We start from the raw sequence: 26976 nt of genomic DNA, 5'->3' as shown, positions 1-26976 counted from the left end.
ACCCAGCTATACCTCTCTTGGGCATATACCCAAAAGATGCCCCAACATATAACAAAGACACGTGCTCCACTATGTTCATAGCAGCCTTATTTATAATAGCCAGAAGCTGGAAAGAACCCAGATGCCCTTCAACAGAGGAATGGATACAGAAAATGTGGTACATCTACACAATGGAATATTACTCAGCTATCAAAAACAAAGACTTTATGAAATTCATAGGCAAATGGTTGGAACTGGAAAATATCATCCTGAAAAACACACATGGTATGCACTCATTGATAAGTGGCTATTAGTCCAAATGCTGAATTACCCTAGATGCACAGAACACATGTGAAACTCAAGACAGATGATCAAAATGTGAACGCTTCACTCCTTTAAAAAGGGAACAAGAATACCCTTGGCAGGGAATAGAGAGGCAAAGATTAAAACAGAGACAGAAGGAACACCCATTCAGAGCTTGCCCCATGGCCCATACATATACAACCGCAATTAGATAAGATGGATTGAAGCAAAATTACCGACCGGCAGGGCGGATGTAGATCTCTCCTGAAAGACACAGCCAGAATACAGCAAATACAGAAGTGAATGCCAGCAGCAAACCACTGAACTGAGAATAGGACCCCGCTGAAGGGGAATCAGAAAAAGGATTGAAAAAGAGCTTGAAGGGGCTGAGACCCTTATGAACAACAATGTAAACAACCAGAGCTTCCAGGACTAAGCCACTACCCAAAGACTATACATGGACTGACCCTGGACTCTGACCTCATAGGTAGCAATGAATAGCCTAGTAAGATCACCAGTGGAAGGGGAAGCCCTTGGTCCTGCTAAGACTGGACCCCCAGTGAACGTGCTTGTTCGGCGGAGGGCGGTAATGGGGGGAGGATGGCGAGGGGAACACCCATAAAGAAGGGGAGGGGAAGGGGTTAGTGGGATGTTGGCCTGGAAACCAGGAAAGGGAATAACATTCGAAATGTAAATAAGAAATACTCAATTAATAAAAAATAAATAAAATAAAATAAAATAAAATACGTGTCCTTAAAATTAATGAACTGGGTGGGGAAAGCGTAGCATCTTCTAAACCATTTACCAAGTCTGAGATAAATAAAAAACAGAGCAAAACTACGATGTCCTATTAAATCTATTGACCAAGTTTTCACACAAAGCCTCTGAAGCCACATTCTGTCATCTCTCTTCCTTTTTACCACCATATCACCCCAGTCCTCTAAAGTGTTCAAAACTGCCTGAGCAACATGAAAAACCAACGGGAAATGAGAAATAATGAGGCTAAGATGTCTTTCCCTTCTTATAGATAGTTGCAGACCTCCATACATAAATCAACTGCACTGTATCTGCATTTTAAAATAGCATTAGCGCAGAGCAGAGCCATGTGAAAGAATTTCTAAGCAACCACATTAGAAACCACATTCTTTTCTTTCAACAGTGCTTAGTGCCTTTTTCGGACCTCCAGATTTCTAGCCCTTTTCCTTGGTGGCCATGAGGCACTTACCTTTTGCTGCTTCTCTTTCAAAGCTAGCTGGCTCTTTAGCCTGTCTACTAGATTCCTCATTGTGGTTGTTGGTGCCCTGGAGTTTGCTTCTTTCTGAGCCTGGAGTTCAGACTTTAAACTCTGGGAGTCCTTCTGTGCTTGGGCTAGAGCATGCCTTAAGTCCTCTACCTCTGCTTTCATTTTCTTTACTTCATTGGCATGAGTTTCTTGGAGCCTGAGATAAACAATCACATGTATTTACCAGACTGGGTATTGCAAGCAATATCTTGATTTAAAAAAACAAAGCAAATCAAAACAGAATGACGTTGGAAAGCCACAACCACAGACTATGGTTATGTCTATACGCCATATGTGGTAAAAGACTATACACGCAAGTTCTTCAGAAGATTACTACTTCCTGCATTTAGGAATTAGATCCGAAAGCCTAGGTACTCTTCAGTACGGCACAGTGGTCCATGCCTATGGTTTCAGGATTGAGTCAGCTAAGGCGGATTACAGTGAGTCTGACAGCTTACACTGCCCAGTGAGCTCTAACTAGGGCAGCCTGGGCCAGGGTGAGATGTGGCTCAAATGAGAAATGAAAACAGATTATAAAAAACATACATTTGCAGTCCAGTACATGGCATAAGATTAGTATACAAAAAAGTATAAACTCTCCTGTATATTCAACAGACTGCGAGAATCAAGACCAAAGCAGCGTCACACAGGATCTTCAAAAGAAAGACTCTCGAGTGGCAGCTACTTACATATTCACAAACATGTGCTATGGTATCTCGGGTCCAAGAGTAAACAGTCAAAGTTCTAATGGGCCATCAGAAAGGGATAGAATCCTAAGTGGGCCAACATTCCACTTTCTTCAGATATGAACTGAAGCCAGGAAGATGGTCTATGATTAGAAACTGAACCATTTCATACCAATTTTATGTTTAAAAAAAGCTGACTGATGCTAATAGTCTTTAATATATAATATGTTGTGAACACTCTGTCACTACAGTTCCTTAAAAGCAAATTTAACAAACATTTATTAAGCCTGGTTTTTATCACATATTCTCGGTTTAAACAAAAGGTATTTATATGTGAATTTATAATTTTCAAGTTACTTCTGTACCGGGGAACTTCACTTGGCAGGAGTCCAAGTAAATATTGCCATTTTCATTTACAAAGGATGAAGTAGACAGTGGAAGTAGTTAAAATAAGATTCTAGAGAAGAAAATAAATAGGCTTTTGAGGAAGAGTGACTAGTTTCAAACTGATTTTTTTTTCCCCACATGCACTCTGTCACGCTTTGGAGCCTTCCTAGGACCTTACTTTGCTATAAAGCAATGAGTCCTGGGTGTTCCTGAGGACAAAATGTATACATCAAGGTTTTAGGGGAGCTCACACAGCAGGTACAAGCCTCATCATAGCATAACTTCCATTTGCTTATTGAAGAGATTTCTAAAAGTTACCGTAATTTGGTAGTTTCAAATTCTCTGACTTTGAACTCAGTGACTTCTTTTTGTCTTTCCAAATCTCTTGATACTTTCTTCAGTTTGGTCAAAAGTGAAGAGAGAGAGTCATCTTGTTCTGCTACTGTCTGTTCCATCTCGGCCAGGCGAATGAAATGCTTGTTGGTGGGTACTGGAGCAGGAGACTGCTTAATTAAATCCTATGAGATACAAATACATGAGTAATGGGAAAGTCAATTTGAGACTATGACTCATCCTGTAACTTTCTTTATGAATCAATGAAGTCTGAAACTGAAGAAGAAGAGGCAGACTAGGGAAGACAAGGTGTGGATTACTCTTTTTAGCCAGTGTCTAAGTGCAGTGGAGGGTGATGACCATGAACTAATGAGGTGAGGCCTGAGGAGCCTAATGATCAAAAGGAGCCAAGGGGTTAATCCAAAAGGCAGAAATGCATTTACCGGTAGATTTAAACCACCGCAGGCTGGAGTCCACAGGGAAGGAAGATAAATATGATTGAGTAGGGACAACTATTGATGGATTTGAGTTTAAGAAACATGATCACGTTTTCAAGATTAGAGCTGGTTTTCTGAAGATAGGCAAGAAAAAGGTGGGGTGTGTTCTATTGTGAGGCATAAAGACGGGAAATCTTTAAATTGTGTGATATCGAATCTCAACAAAGAAGAGAACAAAGTTCTCAGTATCTTACCTGAGCTGTCTGTTTGAATTTACTGAGTGAATTATCGGCCTGTTGCTCTAATTTGTGATGAAGAACATGAAGGTCTTCCTCATGTTTCTTAACAATTTCTCTTTGCTCCTGTTTCATAGACAGTTTAAGTTATATTATGACTGAAATAGATTCACAATCTAAAAGATCGTAGCTAATCTTTAAATTTCTAAAATCTTAAAACAGAAGAAATAAGCTCGGCATACATATGAATATTAGAGCACTATACATTTCTACTGCCGTGTGCTCATGTTGGCCACCCAAGCCTTTTACTGCAATTTATTCTTGACATTAGAGTAACATGGATCATCACCCTTATTCTGAGCGACATTTTAAAATACTACATGTCTCTCCTATTGTTCTAGAAAAGTGGATCTCCATACGTTACTCCTGTGGTAGCATCGTTTACCTTATTGTTCCGGGTTTTACTCTTACGTTCACCTGACCTTTCCTAAACCATCCAGCTTCACCGTGAGAGAGACAGATAGTCCTGTTTTCCTCAGTCTACAAGAGGAAGACACACAAACACAAACTGCCAGTTTGACCGACAGACCTGTAATCCAATCATGTAAGAGCAACAATTCCTATACAGAATCATCTGAGAGAAAGAATGAACCACCACTTTAAGAGAAAATAGCTTCTGCTCGTGACTGAAAACACAGCAAGGAAAGCAGCATGACAAGCTACCTCTCTGGCTTTCTCCAGAAGATGCTGGTACTTCTTCAATACTTCTTCCTTGTGATTTAACCTCGCCTGCATGTTGGCAATGGTTTGATGGGCAATTTTCATCGTGTGATGAGATTTTGGCTCCAGCTCTGTTCTGTTGAGCTCAGCTATAAGTTTTTCTCGATCAGCTGTGGCAGGCAATTGAAGCCTCAGTTCATTGATTACTTTGTCTCTTGACAGAATATTTTGCTCTGCCAACCGTAAAGCAGATTCTTTTTCTTTTAGTTTCTATAGTAAAGTCACAAGAAGTTATTTCAGCACAGTTTGTCCTTTAAAATGCTTCATATAAATTTTACTTAAGACTACTTCCAAGCAAAACAGCAGATTCACTTTCTTCTTTGTTTTTTTATAATGCCATTTGACAATAAAATTCTATTTATTATAATTTTATGTGACAACACATTTATTTGCATATACATTTGAATTTACTTATAAGATTATCACTTTGTTAGGTTAAACACAAAGTTTAATTAGCTTTACTTATATCTTGCAGTTTAGAACTAATAACGAGTTAGTGCATAGAATTAGAAAAACAATGCAGTTCAATTGGCTGCTGAGGTCACAGAAGACGAAGGCAGCAGTGTTAATGGAGCACACAGTTGGGATTTCAGCGGCACAGGTCAATGCATCAGTGGGTTGCAGTTGGAAGTTTACCACACCACAGCAGAGTTTTAATCTTCAGTAAGATTAAGACAGATATTTTAAAACACATGATTTACTAGTAACTCATATAAACCAAAAATTTTAAATTAGTTTTTCTGAACTGATTAAAAAGGCAAAATTTTATATAATAAATTCTTCTTAAATGTATTTGTAATTAATATGTTTAGATGGAAACTAAATTTTAAGTAATATTCAGCTTATTTTATGAATAATTTAATGAGCTGATTTGACCAACTATTAATAAAATTCAGCTCCTAGATTAAACAATTTCATTTGCTTCAACTTTTTCTTACTACTTAAAAAACTATTTAAAAGATATACAACAAGGGGTTGGGGATTTAGCTCAGCGGAAAATTGCTTGCCTAGCGCGCAAAGGCCCTAGGTTGTCCCCAGCTCGAAAAAAAAAAAAAAAAGAAAAAAAAAAAAATATACAGCATATAATACAAAATAAATGATAAAAATAAGTAATAATGAAAACAGCACTTAACCAAAGGCAACATATTGTTTATAGAGCTTCAATTACATGACTTTTATTACCTATTTAGTATGCCGCAAAGTAAATTGTAGTAAACAAATGAATTGTAAATTCAACTTAACTACATGGACTATTATCAGCTATTAGAAATAGAATATAAGAATAGAAAAAAGAGATGAATTAGCAAAAATCTACTTTAATTAATTACCATTAATATTTAGAAAATTACAAAAACATTCCCAGTAATATACTAATTAAAATGTAAAGTATTCCAGTTACCTCTTCTAGTGACTTGCAAGTTGCTTGTGTTTTAAGAATTATTTGAATATTCTCCTTAATTTTTCTTAGAGCAATTTCAAGTTGGTTTGGAAGGGGCAAGCTGGGGTCGGGCATTGATCCTGTTGCGTCTTCAAACTATTGAGAAACAATATGCTTTAAAAATAGTAGAGTAGTACTGAGGAAACAATACTAAATCTTTTAACTGTATGAAAATATAGTAGACTAAATTTCACTTATCTTTAAACAAAGAAACCGATAACAACTCACATAAAGCACACATCTTAAAGTTCAAAATGTACTGAATTCAGAGACTGTTAGCTAGTTAACGCTACCAAGCAGCAACCATAATCAGTCATTTATACCTTTTGTGCTGCACTGAGTATTTCATTTTGCTGACGATCAAAAATGTCTAATTGGCGTTCCAGCTCAACTTCTCTTTGATCCCAAGCCATTTGTCTTTCTTCATGAAACTAAAAACGACATTTATTTTTGTTAGGTATGTCCAGTGACAACGAGCATATAACAGGCATATAAACATTTTCTTACTTTACCTTCAGTTCTTGCTGTCAGAACTATCATTCTTATTTTATGGGAAAAACAACTTGCTAAGAACCCAGAGGCACAGGTCTAATGTCAGAATTTCAGTCTAGTCATGTACCCACCCATTCCAACCACACACATGAAGCACACTTCTCAAGCACTATTTGGGGCAGTGTAAGCATAGCAATAAACATTACTTAGTTCCTGTCTCCAGGGAAAGTATATCCCAGGAAGAAGGAAACCGGAAATAACAAACAAATATGTAGCATATCAGGGGATGGCAAATACTATTTAGATCATCAAAACCAATGTTCCCTATATAGGAAATCTTGATGGAACAATTTCCTATTCAATCCAAGGAGTCTTTGTAGTCACTGGTAAGGAAAGGTTTGTGAGTGGGGATCCTAAGGCAGTGAAAATATAAACACAAGGTATCTAGGATACAAAGAGAGAGAGAAAAGTAAATCCAAGCACAGTGACTAGAGTCTCTGTGTTGAGTGCGTTTCATGGGCATCATCTGGCACTTTTTTTTACCCCATGCTCTGTTCTAAATCAACAGTGACATCCAGGAGAAACTAGACTGAAGAAATGAAATAACTAATGTCAAAATAAAAACTAACTTACCTAATAAGTTTGCTGACATTGTTTTGTTTTGTTTTTTAAGGTTAAGAGCTCTGTACAACTGAGTAAATTTGCATGTTTGGAGTTTAAGAATCAAGAAAGAGGTTATTTTGTTTTTCATTATAATGGGAACTATACTTAATTATCTAACCACAATGCAGTTAAAATACAATGGTCTGAGACTGAAAGCTTTAGAAAGAACAGAAATAAATAGAAAAAGAAACCTTGCTCTGCTGAACAATGTCTTCCTCCAGACTGCTGATTGTATGTTCATATTCCGAGATGATATTATTCAAATATTTGATTTCTTCTTTACCCTTGACTAGCTCTCTATTTAGCTTAAGTTCTTGAAGGCGAAGTTCTTCTATTTTCACATGCCAATTGATTACCTAATTATATATAAATATAAATGCTAAATTACTGATCACTATTTTAATTGAAATTAATGGCAAAGTTATTTATGATTTCCATATATTATTGTAAAGTATGTAGAATATTAGAATAAAACATTCTTCAAATTATTCCCAAATGAATAACCAGTTATTAATAATATTTGCTTTTAATTTCTCATTCACTGTCACTTGTTTACTAAGTGCTGACTGCAGTCATGTTATTGACACATTGGTACAACTTTAAAAACAGAAATCCTAGCCTTTTCTACAATGATGGAGTTACTGGTCACTTTTTCACGCTCCAGTAGACAACATCATACCTCACAGCCACGTGAATCGTGGTGGGTAAGCTCAGTGCATCACAAAATGACAAAAAAACATACAAAACATGGGTCAGGATTTGACAGGAGGATGTGGTGCTGAGTGAGGGAAAAGGAGGATAAAATAAGGGAGAGAGGAAAGTGTGACCACAATCCATTGTATGTGTGTGTGTGTGTATATATGTGTGTGTATATATATGTATGTATATATATATATATATGAAATTGTCAAAGAAATCTACCCAAGAAATAATTTTTTAAAAGAGGAAATTATAATCATTTCCAGCACAGGAAGACAATTGTTTACCATCTCACTCTTCCCAATGATAGTAAAAACTAATCTTAAAAAAATAAAATGGAGCTCTATGAAAACTCTAAGAAATGTGTACAAGTAAAAGCACAGAAAACTAAATAATTCAAACAAAATATTTGTGAAAAGTAGCCATCAACTGATGAGTATTAATCATTTAAATATGAATATACTTAATATTGACTTAATATATATTTGGACATTTTTAGAATGTTTAAAATAAAAATGTGTGTGCTATTACAAAAAGTAATTTTTCTAAAGATCTTTGCTCATGAATGTCTAAATTTCCAATTTGTAAAATCTAAGCTAACCAATTAGTAGTTTAGATGTGCATTAAATATATTCACACAGCTACACATTAAGAGCAATATTACTATATAAAATGAGAATACTAAACTTCAGATCAAGTTTTACCTTCTGGGCTCCCCTGGCATCCTTTAAAGTGCTTATCAATTCTTCTAAGCCTTTTAATTTTAATTCCATTTCCAATGTTTTGTTTTCCATATTTCTTTGTTCTTGTTGAGAATTTTTCATTTCTTGCATTATCTTAAGTTTGTCATTTTGCAACTGAATCATTGTTTTGGAGAACTTTTCCTGCTGAGCCAAGGGTAAAGCACCACTGAACTGTCGTCGTAGAGACTGAATGGTCTGGCGCAGGTGATTGGCTCTGTTTCTACCCTCCAAGCGGGCGTAGTAGAGAGCCTGCTCCTTTTCGTCCAGTTTCTGTTCTAAGCGCAAGTTGCAGGCTTCCATCTTCTGGAGTTTAGACGTAACTGACTCTAACTTACCAAGAGCTGTGGCCTCACTAATTTGAAGAGAGACAACGTGTTGGTGCAATTTGGCAATTAGCGCCTTTTCATCAGATTGTGCCTAACAGTAAAAAAATACATATTTATAGTCAATTTCAGGTTTTTGTCAACAAATATCATGGGTTCAAAGTCACATTTTAGTAAATACAGTTTTAAAACACCTGCACATGAGTTGTTTTTTTTTTTAAACTAACAAATGAAGCACACTTAAATTTCTAATTTTGCCTTCTAATTCACAGATAACTGTGAAATTCACTTTGATTTATACAATGAACATCTTTTAATCCTCTAAAAATATTAACAGCACACTTCGATGTGTACGATGAACATCTTTGTTCCTCTAAAAACCTTAGAACATGGGATCTATGAAAAACTACAAATACATACAAGAGAAAATAGCCAGTGAAGATTGATTAATCACTCCTCATTAGTGTGTTAAAGATTCACTATGTACTACTCCTCAGTGTGTTAATTGGTCAGCAGCCATGAAATGGCTGCTATCCGTCATTCAAATGGGAAATATTCTCTAAAGTCCCAACCAGCAGGAAGAGCATTTCACTGCAGCCCTAACATCTGCACAGCACTCCTCAGACAGCAGTGTCTTGGGTGAGCTTAGGGAACAACAGCCTAGCAGGGGAGCTAACACTATATGCACCTGGAAGTCCAGCAGCTGCATTCGGAGGGATTCCACTTCCTTTTCCCTGGACTGTTGTTGTGAATTCAAAAAATCAACTTGTCTTTTGGCAATATCAGAAATCTCTCTCAGTCTAGAAAGTGATAACATATTTAAACAACAATTCAGTAAATATGAAAAGCCTAATTTTGAGACATCTGTCTAGAAAAGCAATTCAGTTTTCCATCTCTTCACTGTATCAAACTTAAAGAGTTCAAAGGTCTCTTGAACTACTTCATGTAATCTAATTCTATACTTGATCAAAAACATCTACTCCAGAAAGTCTTTAACATATGGTATAGTATAACATATACATTTTGAAAGATAATGACCTAAGTTATTATCCCAATTTCACTTAACAGATGGCATTTTATAAATGCAGGTTGTCAGAGACCACTTCTTCCCACACATTTTCTCTAAGATACTTTTTGTTTTATTTAGAAAATGATAGGTCCATTGTCCAGCTCTAGCCTTGCTCTTTGGTCCAGAGGTGCCCCTTAGAAACCCAAAAGCATCCTGCCTTCCTTGTGGAAACCTATAGGGGTCCCAAAACTACTGTAAAGGGGTGGCCATAATTTTACGAATACACACACACACACACACACACACACACACACACACACACACACACACCCCCTACTAGTTATTTGTGCTTGCACATTAACTCCAAGTTCCCTATGACCCCACTAGAACAGCACCTGACCAGATAAAGAGTGATAGGGTCTACCTGGCGCATATAATTAGTGTTCTAAAGTAGCTGGGCAGTTTCTACTGTCAAATGAAAGGCAAGTTTCCAAGTGTTAGAAAGCATGAATTAATGTCTGATGTCTTACACGATGCCTACCACATAGCTAGCTCTGAAGAAAATTAAAGTAAATCTAAATTAATTATATGTTTACACCAACCTTATAAAAAGGTAAAATTCCTTTCTTTTAAAAGTGAATAAGTGAAATACAAAGTGACTCTTACATCTCTACTTCCCCCAAACAGGCAATGAGTAAGACATAGGCCCTACGTGGTTTCTATTTTAACTTTAGGCCTTCTACAGTTTCATCCCTACATTCTGGGAAAAAAAAGCAAACTGTGAGATGTAATTTCCTCTTCAATGTTATATCATCTGGTTAAAAACAACCAGGATACTAATCCTCTTCTTTAAAAATATGAGTCTAGGTACTGCTCCGTATATCTGTAACTGAACTTAAAGACAAAGGAAATAGCACTTACTTGGACACTTCCACTTTGAGCTCCACTTCACGCTTCTCCAGTTCAAGAATCCGCTGTCTATCGGCGTCGCTCACAGCCTTGTTCACACTATCAGCTAATTCATCTCTCAGCATCTGCTCCACCTTCTGTGCATCCAGGTTGATTTTGGTAAGCTATGGGAAAAGCCACAACAATAAAACAGTCCCCAGGACTATGTGATTTTATTCATTCTATTTACCTTATGCTGGGAATAGAACCCAGGGCACGCACTAACTTAAGTCAATGAACTACATACAGCTCCAGTCTGGAGACATAACTTCTGCTCTCTTGAGTACTACAGTCTTCTTTACTTTCCCTTAGCCCAGAAACAGGTATAAAGTGATAAGAACAAACTAAAGAAAGAATCAAGAACAAATTAAAAAATGTAGTTAATAGTCTAATTCTATCATAAATTATTTATGTTGGCAATCAATACATAAGAATTTTTGAAATATAAGCAAAGTACTTAAGAATAAACCCAAGTGAGCCAACAAAATTTTAAATTTTATAAAATATATAAATTTTTATTAACATTAAATGTCTTAAAAGAAAAAAATGATACTTATGCTTTGAAATCTATCTTAACCTAAGCATCTGCAAGGTGTCACTCAATCATAGGCTGTTGAGTATCTGCAGACTACTTAATTCAGAGCACACCAAGTATCTATAATAACCTGCTGTTAAAGTTTTTGAAAACACAGATTTTTAACTATTTTGCCTCTTACTATATAATTTCAGTTCCCAAACAGATGCTGGAGTGAAAAAGAGAATGAATACTTTTTAAACAAGAGATGGGATTGGAAGACAACTTGCTTTTAAAGAAATGACATCCTTCTGTTCACTAAAAACAATACCATGACATTGGCAAGAAAGAATGTGTTTACAGAAACAAGTGCTTCAGTGTAAAGTACTGAGATTTCGAAAGAATAGTCTATATATCCATTACATAAAGTGCAAATGCTGTATGCATATGCTAGCTTAGAGACACAAAGTTCCTAGCAATAATCCAGTGTCTACTATTGAATTCTTACTGCCTATTTACATCAAAAAAATCGTATCAAACCTCAGTGAACTTGGTTTCCAATTCAAAGTTTCGTTCTTCCATGTGCTTCAACGAAGTTCTTAGGTGCTCATACATTTTCTGACAGTGTTCAGCCCTCTGCCTTTCATTTAATTCTTTCATCTCCAACACAGTGATTTTTTTTGAAATAGAAACAATGTCACTATTTGTCATTGATTTCTTTGCCTTATCCATGTTTGATTCATTTCCTACGTGGAACAATACAACACACAAAAGACAATTAAGGAGAGGTGTAAAAAAAAAAAAAGCACAGTTGTATGAACTTTTGAATTAAGACATATCTGTATTCCATTTATTTATTCCTATCTTTCTGATCCTTATTCATGTATTCTTTCTAGAATAAAAATCTCCATTTACCAAATGACAATAAAAAATGCAATTTACTGAAATGGCCATGTGTAGGTCAATGTAGAGCTGTCACAGGTTGGAGCATGTTGACAAGCAGTAAAGAACACTTGCTGTGGAAGTAATGTTAACTGCACTGGGACAATACAGGACAGCAGTGTGACTTTAGACATATAGGTGCAATATTTTTAAAGTCAACAGTAAAATATTAAGTGATATGATTAAGAAACTCTACAAGATAATCTCAAATCATAAGCATTATTTTGGGCATTATAAGCATGCAGTATCAAATACTATCATATTACAATTTTATATTCAATAATATGGCAAGTCAGATAAAGAAGATCTCTGCAGCACTCTAAATAATGGCAAAATTAAAAACTAATGCTTTAATCATAATCACTCAAACAATATAATACTGCATAAATTTCTATGAGAAAATGATTAAAATATGGAAATAATTGGAATTTCTACTAAATTGGTATAGTATATAACAAGTAATATTTATTATTTAAAATACATAAAAATAAAAACATCCATAAAAGAATTATGATGATATACTGCTACAAATATAAGCAATATAAATCCCCAAATTTTCTTTGATATTTTAAAAGGTATCAAATAATACACAACACATAAACTTTGTATTCAGAAAAAAAACCATGTATTTCAAGAATATCATTATAATAATTCAAAATAGATCTTCATGTGGGTGCTCTAACAATTGGAACCAGGTCTGTCTCCGACTCAGCTGCCTGCCACTGGACCCCCTCCCTTGAGCTGCACTGCCTGGTCTGGCCTCAGTGGGAGAGGATGCCCTTAGTCCTCTGTGACTTGATGTCCCAGGGCAGGGTAGTACCCAAGTGATACTCAAGGGGAGGAGGCAATGAGGGAGGGATTTGTGAGGGTGGACTGGACGAACAGGGAGGAGGCCGAAATCAGGATGCAAAGTGAATAAATATATTAATGAAAAATAAAGACAGAAATAGCTAGTGTTGAATCATAAATTAATAACATATGATTTTAACAGGAAAAAAAAATCTCATGTGAGAACTATAAAGCAAACACCCAGAATAGTATTCCTCCTCTGTGTACTAAACTAAGGTATGGGATACAGTTCATCTTTTTAAATCAAACTATATCCATGTATTCTGCTACAGAAAAGAATTTTTCAGTAAACAAGAAAAAAGAAAAAAGAAAAGAAAAGAAAAAGAAAAAAGAAAAAAAACGACTGTTATTTATCTCTCACCCGGTATTCCCGGAGTAATAAGACTTACCTAACTTCGTTTCTTGTTCCCAGGCTTGTTCGATGGTATGGAGCTTTTCCTTTGTGATCTCCAGCTCTTTACTGAGCCCCTCCATCTGTTCTTTCAGCGATGCATTTTCACACTGAACGGAAGACAGACATTACAGAAGGCTGCACGGCAATGAGGTGAGAGTCACAGAGGCAACACTGCTTTGCTTGGTGCAGTGTCCTTGATGCTCACAATCTACACTTCATTTTAAAAATCTAAACAAACTTTAGTATAAAAAGATAATTTCTCACACATCTAAACACACACTCAGAAAGAGAGAGAGAGAGAGACAGAGACAGAGAGACAGAGACAGAGACAGAGAGACAGAGAGAGACAGAGAGAGACAGAGAGAGAGAGAGATTTCCAAGCATTCATTCTTACCATGAAGATACCTACTTGTCTTAACCAGTAAGGACAAGCGAAGGCTTTCACAACTTTCACAAACTAGGACTTCCTTACCTCATTCTTCCAAGCACTTAAGTGCATATCCCTAGTGTATCGTCTGTGGCAATAAAAAGAAATAAGCCAAAACCTCACATGTCACAGGCTTCTCCATTTATACTCTATGTGTGTGTGTGTGTGTGTGTGTGTGTGTGTGTGTGTGATAAAAGTTGGGAAAAGGCATGACAAACACAAATAAATAGGTAAACTAAAAACTGCATCAAAAACTTCTAGACCTAGGAAGCAATATATATACAGTACAGAACAAGAGGGGGGAAGGTGGGCACATCTATGTAAGAGCAGAATTTATAGTAAAACCAAAAGTCTGAAGAAACCAGTCTTGACAATCAGTGAACCATGAAGAGCCAATGTTCGGCAAACACAGCTGCTCTAAAGCAGTGTTCCTCAACTTATGGATTGAAATTCCTATGGGGACCGAAGGAATCTTTCACAGGGGTCACATAACACCACCAGAAAACAGACATTTACATAATAATTCATAACAGTAGCCAAATTACAGCTATAAAGTAGCAATGGAAATACTTTTATGGTTGGGCATCACCACATAAAAGGTTGAGAACCCCTGCTCTAAAGCAAGACAAGAGTTTGAAGGAACAGATAAGGAAGACAAGGCTCCATTAGGAAAAGATTGGATATCAGAAGACCTCTGCAACAATAAGCAAAAGTAAGTGCCTAGGAGTTCAGATTTTGGAACTTAGGGAATGTAGGTCTCAATGACGTATTATTACCAATAGGCTGGCCTACGGGCACATGTATGGGGGTCTGTTTTAACTAGCTTTATTAATATGGAGGTCACCATCCATTGTGGGTGAAACCACTACCTAAGAGGCAATTTCTGATCTGGATAAGAGTGAAGAAATCAAACTGAAAACTAGCCAGCAAGAGTACATGCCCCTGTTTGTGTTCCTGACCGTGCATCTGATGGATCAACTAGCTATTCCAAGTTCCTGCCTTGAATTCTCTTAACGATAGGTGGTCACATTCATTACATCCCTTAAATAAGCTCTCTGATGGGATGCTTTTTTTGTCAGGATATTTTATCACAGCAACAAAAAGAAACTGGGACAGGCGCTTCTGCATTATTTATGTAGACTTACCACTTGGACATCCCTAATCTGAAAGTCTCAGATGCAAATGCTACCCAATCTGAAATCATTTCAGTGGCAATCTTCAAAACTTACACATTAGTACAGTAACTTGAAAATGAGCTAATCAATTATACTCTACAGTTAAGTGTTAAAGATTAATAAAATTAAGGATTTAAGAAACAAAAGATGTTATGATGAAATATACACAATAAAAATATGACCTTTTTTAATGATTTTTTAAATTTATTTTATGTATATGAGTACACTGTTCTCTGATAGGATCTGATGATCTCTTCAGACACACCAGAGGAGATCATCAGATCCCATTACTGATGGTTGTGAGCCACCCTGTGGTGCTGGGAATTGAACTCAGGACCTTTGGAAGAGCAATCAGTGCTCTTAACTGCTGAGCCATCTCTACGACACCAAGTTTTATATACAATAAATATAAAATAAAAATAGAGGCCTGAGGGGTGTTTTAAATATCATACTGAGATTTTTTTTTCATTTTGTTTTTGTGTGTTTATGTGTGTGTGTGTGTGTGTGTGTGTGTGTGTGTGTGTGTGTGTGTGTGTGTTTTCTGTCTCATTAATTTTCACTCTTTTGCTGTTTTGCTTGTCTGTTGATTTTCTTCTTCCTTTGGGGGGAGGGTTGTTCTTGTTATTTTTCCTGTTTTTTGTTTTTTTGTTTGTTTGTTTGTTTTTAAAGAAAGCAAAAGAACATGAGGTTGAGTGGGTAGGAAAGTGAGTAAGATCTCGCTGGAGTTGGGGAGGCAAAATATGATGAAAAGACATTATGTTTTTTTTAATAAAAATAAATGCCATACTATTCAATTTCCCTTTTTACCTTCACCTCACATGGTCTTCTTCCAGACCCTATCTCCTCCCCATACTCTAGTGCTTTAGTCCTCAGACCTATGTCATAGCCATTGCTCTCTCTTTCTATGTTTAATTTTCCCCAATTTCAAGAGTCAGCCCTGGCTGAGGGCCAGTTGTGTGAGTGAACATTTTCAGACTGAGCCCAGCACCCCATTTTCAGACTGAGCCCAGCACCCCTGCCACCCTGTTCAGCCATTTTTAATGGAATATTTTATTGAAGGTTACTTTTCATAGAATACATTCTGATCACAGTTTCCCTCCATCTAACTGCCATTCTTAGTGCTTCAAGTCTTCCTAACCTAGATATCAGACACTGCAGAACACAGATAAGCTATCTGCAGCATGCTGACTGAGTTCTGACGCACAGAAGCCACAGCAAGAATAAAATAATTATTTTATTCACTAAATTTTGCAGGCAGTTTTGTCACCTTGTAATTGGGGGACATGGGTATTTAACAAGCATGAGATGAATTAATAATTAATATCATTTAAGTTAAAAACAGTTATTAAATTACAAGGTATATGAACTTTCCAAAAAGCTTTTACTTTATGAGTGTTTGTGTGTGTGTGTGTGCGCGCGCGCGCATGTGTGTGTGTAGATGCCCAGAGGCTGGAGGGGTCAGATGCCCCCTGGAGCTTGAGTTACAGTCATGTAGCTGACCGTAAATGCTGGAATCTGCACTAAGCCCTCAAGAAAGGCAGCAAGCACTCTTCACTACCATTCACACTTCCAGAATCCATGTAAAAAGCTGGGCAAGCAAGGCAGCAGCTTCCAGCCTCAGCATCCAGGAGGCAGAGACAGGACCTTCAGGGCAAGCTGGCTACATACACTTCCTAGAACTGACAAAATCCAGATTCAGTTTCACTAGATAAAGTGAGGAGCTCTCGAGGAAGATATCTGACACCAACTGCAGGTTTCCATATGCATGTGCACACATGTGCCATTACCTATGTATAGAGATCTAAGAAGAATTTTTGGAAGTCTGTTCTTGGCACTTTGAACTAAGCAGTGCATTTCTTATCGTTTCTGCCTCTGTGTTGCATCTGCCAGACTATCTGGCCACAGGCTTCTAGGCATGGCAATTTGCTTTTCTCTGACTCCATTATTGCTAATGGGAATAAGGGTATTGTGGGTCCGTAATAATTGGTTGCATTAATTAACATAGGAAAACCCATCTTGACTGTGGGGACAGGATTCACTGCCTTACTAGTGGAAGTGACTATATAAAACAGAGAAAGCAAGCTGAGCACTAGGACCCATTAACTGCTCTGTGGCCAGCACTTTGAGATCTTGTTCTGTTGAACTCCTACCATGACAGACACTGTACCATGAGCTGTGAGTCAGAAGAAACCCTTCCTTTTTAAAGTTGTTTTATTGAAGTGGCTTACTGTAGAAACAAAAAAGAAACTAAGACATATGCATTCCAAGACCCAAATTACTTGTCAGATAAGTGTTTTTATATACTGAGCCATGTCCTTCATCCCCTCCCTGATTTTCAGTATTTCTAGAACATAAAAGGATGGAGAACTGGAACGCTCATCCAATGTCTAGGAAATGCCACTAATAATACATCCACAGTCAGATAAGTCCATCATAAGAAATAGAATCTAGGGTCTCTGAAAGAAGATCAGAAAAGAAAGAAATGGGTACTTAATAGCATTTTGCTCCTTAATTACAATATCCTATCTGTGCTGTAAAAGAAAATTGACTCAGGTAAATCATACAAGAGCCATAAGAGGATGACCTAGTTGAAGTCACCGTCAAGTCATTTGAATTATAAGTAGATAGTATGTCACATGTTGGTGTATGCACTGATATCCAGGACAAACCACAATAGATTATAACTATTATCATATCTCTGCTATAATTGATAAATTGAAACCAATTTTAATCATTTGAAATGAGCAAAATTCCTACAGACCCCAGGATTCCCTGAAAATAAAATGCCTTGAATAACAAGGTTTAAAGATCATAGGTACTCACCTCTAGGTGTTCTAAGTTACTTGTTCTCTGAACAAGCATGTTATCTTTCTGCAAGATGTCCCTGTACTTCGTAGTCAGCTCATTGTACTGTTTATTGGCTAGTTCTAGTTCAGACAAAGAAACACTGTTATCTACAACTTTCTGAAGAGCTGCAATCTTAAAGGTGGCCATTTCCTGAAAAAAGAGGATACACTAAGTTAAGTTTGCTCATTTTTTTTTTCTGGAAAAGCATTAGTCACTTTTTAAAAAACATAATTCAGTTGAAAGTAAAATAGTTGAAAGCCATTTGAAAATATATAATTTATTTCCTATGTTATCCCTTCATATAGGAAACAATATTTAGAAAGTTTTAATTAAGAATTTAAATGAATCCTTTTCACAAGCTTTCACAGTAAGAGGAAGTACAATTAATTTGAGAGAGTATAATAAACAGAAACCATCTTTAGATACCTTTTCTAAGTCTTAGAAGATTAAAAGCCACTAAGCATTTGGCAGTTTATGAATTAGCATGAACTAACAGTACCTATGTCTGCTTTCTTCAAGTGACACAAACTCGGTCTTGGTTCCTGTTGTTGAGTGATTAAAATATCTAAATAGTAACAATAAAGATTTAAGTTACTTATTTCCTGTTTGCTATAGTTTAATATAGAATATTCCCCCAAAGACACATGCTACAATCTTATTCTCCAGCACGGTACGATCAGGAAGTCGCACTAAGATGTGGGGTCTGGTGTAAAGTCTCAGATCACTTGGGATGTGCTTTCAAAGAGGTAATTATGGCACCTTTGTCTCTCTGTGCTCTTTTTCTTTTTATTACGATTGCCTATAAAGTGAGAAGGCCTCTATTACCTGCCCTCTTACTATGATGTACTTGTGTCACCACAGTCCAAAGGTAATGAGGTCATACTCCCAAACCTTCAAGTAGCTGAACCAAAACTGTTTTTCAGTTTAATTATCCTAGGTATTTAGTAGAGTCTTTGGAAGAGGAGTAACACAATATTCTCTGACAGCCCCGAAAAGTCATTAATGAATGGCATGAAGTGGTTTTATTAACACAAAACAAGGTACTGGGACTCTTTCCAGTTCTTTCCAGTGAGATGCTTCAGGATAAGCAGAGGTTAGACAGAAAAACACAATGAAATCATGGGAGCAATAAATAACCGAAATGATGAAGAAGTGATGAAGCACTTGCAGTTCTAATTCACTCCTGAGTATAATGAACTTCATATGTAATTGAACAGCTTCTTCCCATGAAAATAACTATACACTGTATACTAATCTACCTTATAGGGATGTGGTTTCATTGTGTGAGGCAGGCTGGAGAAAAGACATGGAATTATGTTTTGTTTCCATTAAAACATCTCCTTTTCTTATTTTCTATTATAAAAATCAAGAACCCCAAAACTGTGAGTGAGGAGAGGAAGCAGCTGGGGAAAACCCCGCTTATATATTTCACACTCTCTGTACTGGAAAAACTCCAGAAGAGTCCACTGTTTTATAAAAGGCACAAAATAAAAATAAAAACATTTGTAAGTGTGAAAACTTCCTCCATCTGAGAGAAGCAGGTCTCAGGCGAAGGTCCAGATGCATGTGAATGGGTAATCATTCCCAACTTCTGCTTGTGTCTCAGAAGAGCTACCAGCGGGATATTCTGTTACCTGATAGCAGGGCAGGGGCAGCAGCTAGACACGTCACACTAAATCTTTTGAAAATACAAATGTTTTATAGATTCCATTTCAGTTCATAAAATCCTAATATTTAAACCAAGAAGAAAACAAGTATCATTTCAACTTACTAGAATATGTTATTTTTGCCAACTCATGGTCAGTGAGATAGATTCCAAAGAACATAAGGACTTTAAAGCAATTTTAGGATATATTAAAAAGTGTTACAGCTGTTATTATTTTTAATTAATATATGATAGCTACAAAAATTACTCTTTCAGCTGTCTGTAAAATAATAAAGAACATAAAAATACAAAGTTAAATATGAACTCATATTCTAAAAATATATGTTGTCCAAGGAAAGAGATTAGCAGCAATGACATCCCAAAAACAATGTCACTGTATAGTAAGTTCTTGGTATGTAAATATTTTCATCTCTACAAAGAAATAAGGTACTTGAAGAAATTAAATTATTTTATAACTGAGCAGAAGTAGCGTGCATGTTAGGTCTAGAAAATCTCATTGTCCCAGAAAATAAATCAAGCTAAGTTAAAAAAAAAAAAGAGAGAGAGCAATGGATCCTTGCTAAAATAACAAACAGACATCATCAAAAGGCTCCTAATGAGGATTAACAAGTGAGTGATTGAGTAAGATGTGCCTATTGTTTAAAAGTCTGTGAACCTCTCATGATAACCATAGAACTTTATGAGGAAACAAAGAAATTATTCCAGAAGCAGAGCACACACACTCACTAACACTTGCCTACACCTGTACACACGTGTATACACCTGCCTACACATGTACACATGTGCACACAACTGCCTTCTGTAACTGGTGGTGAGAAGAGACCACATTCATCCTGCCTTCTCAGTGGGAGATACACTTCCAGAATACAAGATGCCCTGACTAATGACAAAAAGTTTTCTACTTCCAAAAGAACGGAAAAGCACTAACATAATGGGAAAATGCTAAAATAATTGAGAAAAATAGAAAAGAATCTTTTATTTAAATCATGCTAAAATCTTACCACTTAAAAATGAAGGTATCCATCAAAAATTATATAATTCCCCACAAAACACCATCCAAACCATGATATCGTTTGAAGTAACAGAGATTACTGTTTAAGATCTATTCTTGCTAAAACTGAATCAAACCTAAGGCCTCAGGTTGAACTTGATAAAATCAAAATAAAATAGATCAATCAATTAAATTCTCTTCAGAGAGAAAAGTAGAATGAAGCAAAATAGGTTGCTGTATTTGGGTTTAGGACCTGTAACCATTAAATCCAATAAATGCATTATTTATCATCAAATCCAAGAAACCAAAGAGAACTGAATATAGTCTACACATTAGAAAACAGGGAAATACTGTCAGTGTTTTCAGTAAAATGACATTATTACAGTTGTGTAAACAAAAGCTTTCCATTGTAGAGATGTACACTAGAAATATTTAGGAGAGAAATGTCAACAATTTAAAAAGTCCTACAAAAAATGGCTGAAGTAATTAGAGCAAATGTCAATAAACATTAACCACTAACCCTGGTGACATATGCACATGATCCTTACTAACTTCAGACCCAAAAGCTACTGAGCAAAAAAATAAGGAGAAAATACCTTAAATCTCTGCAAACTTCCAATTTTTTCAGTAACTTCGGCTTCCATGGATATGACGTCATTCTTGTGTTTCCCGTTTTCTTTTCTAAGTTGCCGCTCTATCTCCACTAAGGTTGTATATTGCCGGATGAGGGACTTCTCATTCACTTGCAGAACCGTGATTTTCCTACTGTTTTCTGAAAGCATTTTCTTCATTTCATTCGAGTCCATCTGAAGGGCATTGAGCAAATTCTAGAGAAAAGCACAGTGACATTACTGAGTGACTCTAGTTACCCTCGCCTTCCCTGGCTGACAGAGCGGTGCTCAGAGTTCTGCTTACATTATACTCTTTTACTTTCACAGCGTCCTGCTGAACCTGGTCCTCCAGCTTTCTCTTCTCCTCTTTTATCATCTCAGAATCTGCTTTCCAAACATCCTTTTCACTGTAATAAATGCAGTAACAATGATAAAGAGAATAAAGGTAACCGAATAAAATGTTTAACCACACAAGGGATATGCTTAGACTAGGAGAGCTTTAAAGCTTCTCAGAACAGAAGACTTCCTACTTACCATTTGACAAACAAAATGCTAAATTTTCACTCAATTTTTTTTAATAAATTAAAGGAAACATCACAATTTTATCAAATTATTTCCATCACCCTGACATATGGCTTTAAAATATTTAATACCTCAATCCTCATCCAAACACGAAATATATAAGGCTAGTCTACAATAATTGTGTCAAAAAAAAAAAGGAAATAGAGAAAACAGGACATTCTAAGCTTTAGGACATCATTTGAAAAAGGGTTCTTTGAAACCTCATTCAAACATTAAAAGATTCATATAGAAATGACGTAGGTACTAGCTTTACAGCACACCCAATGGATTAAAACAATGTGTACATGGAGTGTGTGCGTGTGCGCGTGAGCATGCACACATATCTGAATGAGCATGTGACTTTAATTAGAACATGGAGTTTATAAGCCAATTATTGAGAAGAAATATTGATAGAGAATATAAATATAATATTCCAAACAGATTCTGAAAAAAATCAACTTTCAAAATTCTGGCCTAACTCTTAAATATAAGCAATGAATATGTTCAAAACATTTAAAATGCAAACATTAGAAATCATTAGATTTGAAGAAAACTGACTTTCTCCTTACTAGTCGGTATCAAATGCAAATTGCTTCTTGGTTAGGCATAGAACACTGTATTCACTTCATTTTTGTTGTTTTTATTGTGTTGTTTTTTTGTTTATTTTATTGTGACTTCGCATATTCCTTACATGCACGCTTGAAAATTTATTAGTAGATTGTGCTCTCACCATAAAGCAATAGAGAATAATAAAGATATTAAACAAGTTGATTTATTTACTTTTACATAAATCAAAATATATTGTACATGCTTAGTCTTACTTATCAATTAAAAAAATCCAAATTGATCGCTGAAAATTATATAAGTCATTGTTGCAGTTATTCATGCCATGGGCCAATTTTAGTGACATAATTACTTTTCCCATTTCATTACTTTTGCCACTAAATGATTTTGATTTGAACATGTGATTTAATTTTGATTAGATAGGGTCAAAATGGAAAAACATGTCACTCTTCTTCAATGAACATGAATCCCCATTCTATGAACTTCTGGAATTATTTTATAACCACAATAGAAACAAAATATCCATACAAGTTCACCCATCCTCTACCTCTGGGTTTCCTGAGAATCAGCTGCTGCTATAAATGTTTAAATTCACCATTAATTATGAAGTATAATTCCTACTAACACTAACGTGGGATGAGAAAGTCAAGAGGACGTACATTAGCTTCCTGCAAACAGTTCTCCACAGTGATGACAGTGAACAATGATAGCTAACTAAGATCTGGTTGAGTTATGCCTGGACAGTTTCATCTGCATTCACTTGATTTCATTATAACCCTTTAGGATTGGAATTACTATCATAGAATTTCACAAGGAGAAACTAAGACACAGACAGAAAGACAGAGCAACTTGCTCAATGCCTCACATTTACCGAATTTTGAAATCTGATTAAACTCTTATTAATCCCAGATAACAAGAGTTAAAATCACTAAACTAGTTAGAAACATGTTTAAACATGTTTTTGACAGTTGTTATGTGAAGAAGGATCAATACTTTCTTTTGTGACTGTCAGTGCAATACTATAACTATATTTATAATAAAGTTCTGAAAATATAAATACCTTAGATATTCTTTATATAATAAACTTTGTTGATGTCGAATCACTGCAAATTTTCTGTTATAATCTTCAAGAGAATCTTCTAAGTGCTTTAATTTCTTTTCTTTATTGTCTAGTTCCTACAATTTGGTTTATAAAAAGGAGTGTAAATAACATTATACTATATTTGGAATCCAAAAAGTACACACTCATATTCTAAAATGATTAGTCAAACTTCCTATTTTCAACATTTTAATATAAGGTAAAAAGAATGACACATAAAAAGTTCAATAAAACAAGCAAATCATTCTTTTAAACATGGTAGCTGCAGTAAGCACATGAAATACCAGATACAGAATTCCCCTTAGGCACAACTGTCTATCAGACTGACAAGTTAAATACTCAACTCCTATTAGTCACATATTCTTTTGCCAACATACACTCTGTGCCTCTATTAAAATTAGCCTATTTCTTTTTAAATATGGTAAAACTGTGATATTTAAATATGTACTCTGTATATTTAGAGGTCAGATGAACACTTGTACCCTCTCCTTCCACCATGTGGTCCCAGTGACTGAACACAGACATAGGTCATTGGGGCTGGCACCAGGTGCTTTACACACTGAGACATCTTGCGGATCCCTGTTTTTGTTTTTGTTTTTAAATAAAAATAAAAACCACAAATCTTAGATCAAGCATGACAATACCAGGTTGCTGTAATTTGTTGAGAGTATCCCTATGAAAATCAATTATTAATATTTCCATGTACTTAAGTGTTGTGACCTAAGATGCTTTAAAGAAATGTTTTGATCTGTTGTTAAAGTTACCCATATCTGCCTTGAGGGCATACAAATTCAAATACAGACAAGATTAATGTCATGCCCAAATAATAAAACCACGCAACAGTCAGTAAGTATGACTCGAGTATCACACCAATGGATAATCTAGCAGTAGGATGCTTACGATTACAAATTCATTTTGTTGGTTTTGAGCAGATTTTTCTAAGTACAATTAGAGGGCATATGATGTTGTAGATATTAAACGTTATATGAAAATTTGAAAAACACCTCATCACAGTGTTTTTAATCCATTATATAGAGGCAAGCAGTAAAGCAAGCACAGGGCAAGTAGTATAATAGAGTACCCTTTCAATTTCCTGTGACCATCTAACAGTTTACACAGGAAAGGGAAGTGGAAGCCAAGTGTACTTGCAACGTTTTCTCATGATTAACAGAAAAGAGACAATTCTAATAACAGCACCCAACAGCAACAACCCTTAGCATTTCATTCTCTCACTTCTCTAAGCAGCAATAAACACACATTCTCATCTACTTTATATTGGCTACTTATAACGCCTCATGTCTTCTATAGTTCATATGTGTAACTCACAAATGAACAAATATCACGAACATATTTTACTTGTGGGTAGATGGAATAAACTCCTCTGTATTAGTCCAGCTGACTCACTATCTACTAACAATCTCTCTGTTTACTCTGAGAATTCAAAGGAATTCACAGACTAAATTCAGAAACGTACTACCAAAACTGTCATTAAGACATAAATTTTAGGTACCTGCAAAAGATGTATTAAATACTCATTCTGAGAGTTGATGACGTAGGCACTAGATGGTGCTATCCCGTCAGGTAAGTCTATGCCTTTGTAAACTACATTGGAGCCTGCAGATTGACGCAGAAGGTCTGTTTCTTTCTCAAGGTGATCAATCTAGAAACAACCCAGGAATGATTATCACATTTAGGAAATGTACAAAGCAGAGAGTTATATTGACATGAGTTAATTAAAGCTTTAATTTTTCTTAGAAATGCCTAAAATAAGATTTAGAGCTATTATGTCTCTTTTATAGTACAAGGAACTTAGTTTTCCACATAACTTCTTAAAAAACAATGTGCAGAGGGTGAGAAACTTTGGGATGTTCAACCAAAACAGGGCTCAAGGATCTCTGTGGGAGGGTGAGCAGAAGATCATAAGGACCCATTGTTGTGGATGGCTTCTAGGACACAGCATTTTTAAACTCAGCAGGGCATAGCACATAAGAATATATCAAGACAGTTGTGACAGCACACTCCACATCTGCAAAAGAGCAAGCCTGAAAAAGCCCCAGCACAGAGGAAAGGATGTTATCATGAAGCTCCACCCCGAGAAAAAAACCTATTTCTAATTGGTAGCTGCCAGGAGAGGGGAAAAAAATCTGTTTTCTTTAGCAGAGAAACACTGGGGATATCAAGCATACTCCAGGGCAAGCACCATGCTGTACTGTTAGATGTCTATCCCAAACCATATTCCATGGTTCACCTTTGTTTTTTTAAGGCTGTTGTTTTGAGACGGAGAATAAACATGAACTTAAGAAGAATCTGAGAAGAAAGTGTGTGGACAGGATATGATCAAAATATACTAATGAAATTATCAAAGACTAGAAACATTTTTCACAATCTCTAAAAAATGTGGTCTTAGGGTTGAAAGAACACAAAGAACATCTTCCCCTCCAAAGCACTGTTTTTACAAAGTTTCCTATTAAAACTACAGTCACAGGTTTAAGATTTTCTTATACTTAATAAAATTGTTACCTTTAAGTTTGCTTTTACCAACTGCTGGGAATAATTTACTGCTTCTTTCCGAGATTCCCTGAGTTCTTGCCTTAATTCTTCATTCCTTCCTGTAAGTTGATCAACTTGGGCTTTCAGATGCAAACTAGCATCGAAGATTCCTTCTGCATTCTTTGATTCCATAGCCTTGTACATTTGTATTATATATTAGAAATGCAATGAAACACAGTAAAGTCATAGTCAAGAAAAATATGCCTTTAAATAACTAACCATCTTTCCATGCTCATTGCCATGTCTAATAAAAATGTTATTTACATTTCAGATGAATGTAATATTCATAAAATTTAAGTTTAGCTTATATCATTACACAGAGATTACTTCATTAAAATAAATAACATTTAGTAAACATTTATTGATTAGAAAATGATCAGCACCCATATATGAGCCAGTTTCTTATTAGCTGAGCAAATCACTTTGAGGCCTTCCATGTCCATGTCCTCACTTGCGCATCTATCAAGTAGACACACATCTGCTGGCCTGTGGCCTCATGAGGAGCTGTGGCCTGTGGCCTCATGAGGAGCTGTGGCCTGTGGCCTCATGAGGAGCTGTGGCCTGTGGCCTCATGAGGAGCTGTGGCCTGTGGCCTCATGAGGAGCTGTGGCCTGTGGACCCAGTGAGGAGCTGTGGCCTGTGGACCCAGTGAGGAGCTGTGGCCTGTGGCCTCAATGAGGAGCTGTGGCCTGTGGCCTCAATGAGGAGCTGTGGCCTGTGGCCTCAGTGAGGAGCTGTGGCCTGTGGCCTCAGTGAGGAGCTGTGGCCTGTGGCCTCAGTGAGGAGCTGTGGCCTGTGGCCTCAGTGAGGAGCTGTGGCCTGTGGCCTCAGTGAGGAGCTGTGGCCTGTGGCCTCATGAGGAGCTGTGGCCTGTGGCCTCAATGAGGAGCTGTGGCCTGTGGCCTCAATGAGGAGCTGTGGCCTGTGGCCTCAATGAGGAGCTGTGGCCTGTGACCTCATGAGGAGCTGTGGCCTGTGGCCTCATGAGGAGCTGTGGCCTGTGGCCTCAATGAGGAGCTGTGGCCTGTGGCCTCAGTGAGGAGCTGTG

General features: G+C 36.4%; 2 protein-coding genes across 3 annotated transcripts in view; one reads left to right on the top strand and one right to left on the bottom strand.

Annotated features, from left to right (window-relative positions):
* The window catches only part of Csmd3 (CUB and Sushi multiple domains 3), a 1591133-nt gene that overhangs the window by 202710 nt on the left and 1361447 nt on the right, over positions 1-26976 (top strand). The gene's annotated exons all lie outside the window — the stretch shown is intronic.
* The window catches only part of LOC116911317 (centrosomal protein of 290 kDa), a 55965-nt gene continuing 30349 nt past the window's right edge, over positions 1361-26976 (bottom strand). Inside the window, exons 19-36 of the mRNA XM_032915235.1 lie at positions 25899-26063; positions 24889-25038; positions 23340-23455; positions 21459-21561; positions 21140-21370; positions 17863-18036; positions 13433-13544; positions 11793-11998; positions 10712-10863; positions 9470-9581; positions 8420-8875; positions 7208-7372; positions 6185-6292; positions 5823-5957; positions 4367-4633; positions 3662-3769; positions 2956-3155; positions 1361-1721 (exon numbers count right to left, since the gene is read on the bottom strand). Of these exons, the coding sequence (XP_032771126.1) occupies positions 1445-1721; positions 2956-3155; positions 3662-3769; positions 4367-4633; positions 5823-5957; positions 6185-6292; positions 7208-7372; positions 8420-8875; positions 9470-9581; positions 10712-10863; positions 11793-11998; positions 13433-13544; positions 17863-18036; positions 21140-21370; positions 21459-21561; positions 23340-23455; positions 24889-25038; positions 25899-26063 (3237 nt within the window). The 3' untranslated portion in view covers positions 1361-1444. The remainder of the gene's footprint in view (positions 1722-2955; positions 3156-3661; positions 3770-4366; positions 4634-5822; positions 5958-6184; positions 6293-7207; positions 7373-8419; positions 8876-9469; positions 9582-10711; positions 10864-11792; positions 11999-13432; positions 13545-17862; positions 18037-21139; positions 21371-21458; positions 21562-23339; positions 23456-24888; positions 25039-25898; positions 26064-26976) is intronic.

Source organism: Rattus rattus, chromosome 1, assembly GCF_011064425.1.
Source record: "Rattus rattus isolate New Zealand chromosome 1, Rrattus_CSIRO_v1, whole genome shotgun sequence".
In the NCBI taxonomy this organism is placed as follows: domain Eukaryota; kingdom Metazoa; phylum Chordata; class Mammalia; order Rodentia; family Muridae; genus Rattus; species Rattus rattus.
This window is presented reverse-complemented; position numbering and strand designations above follow the sequence as displayed.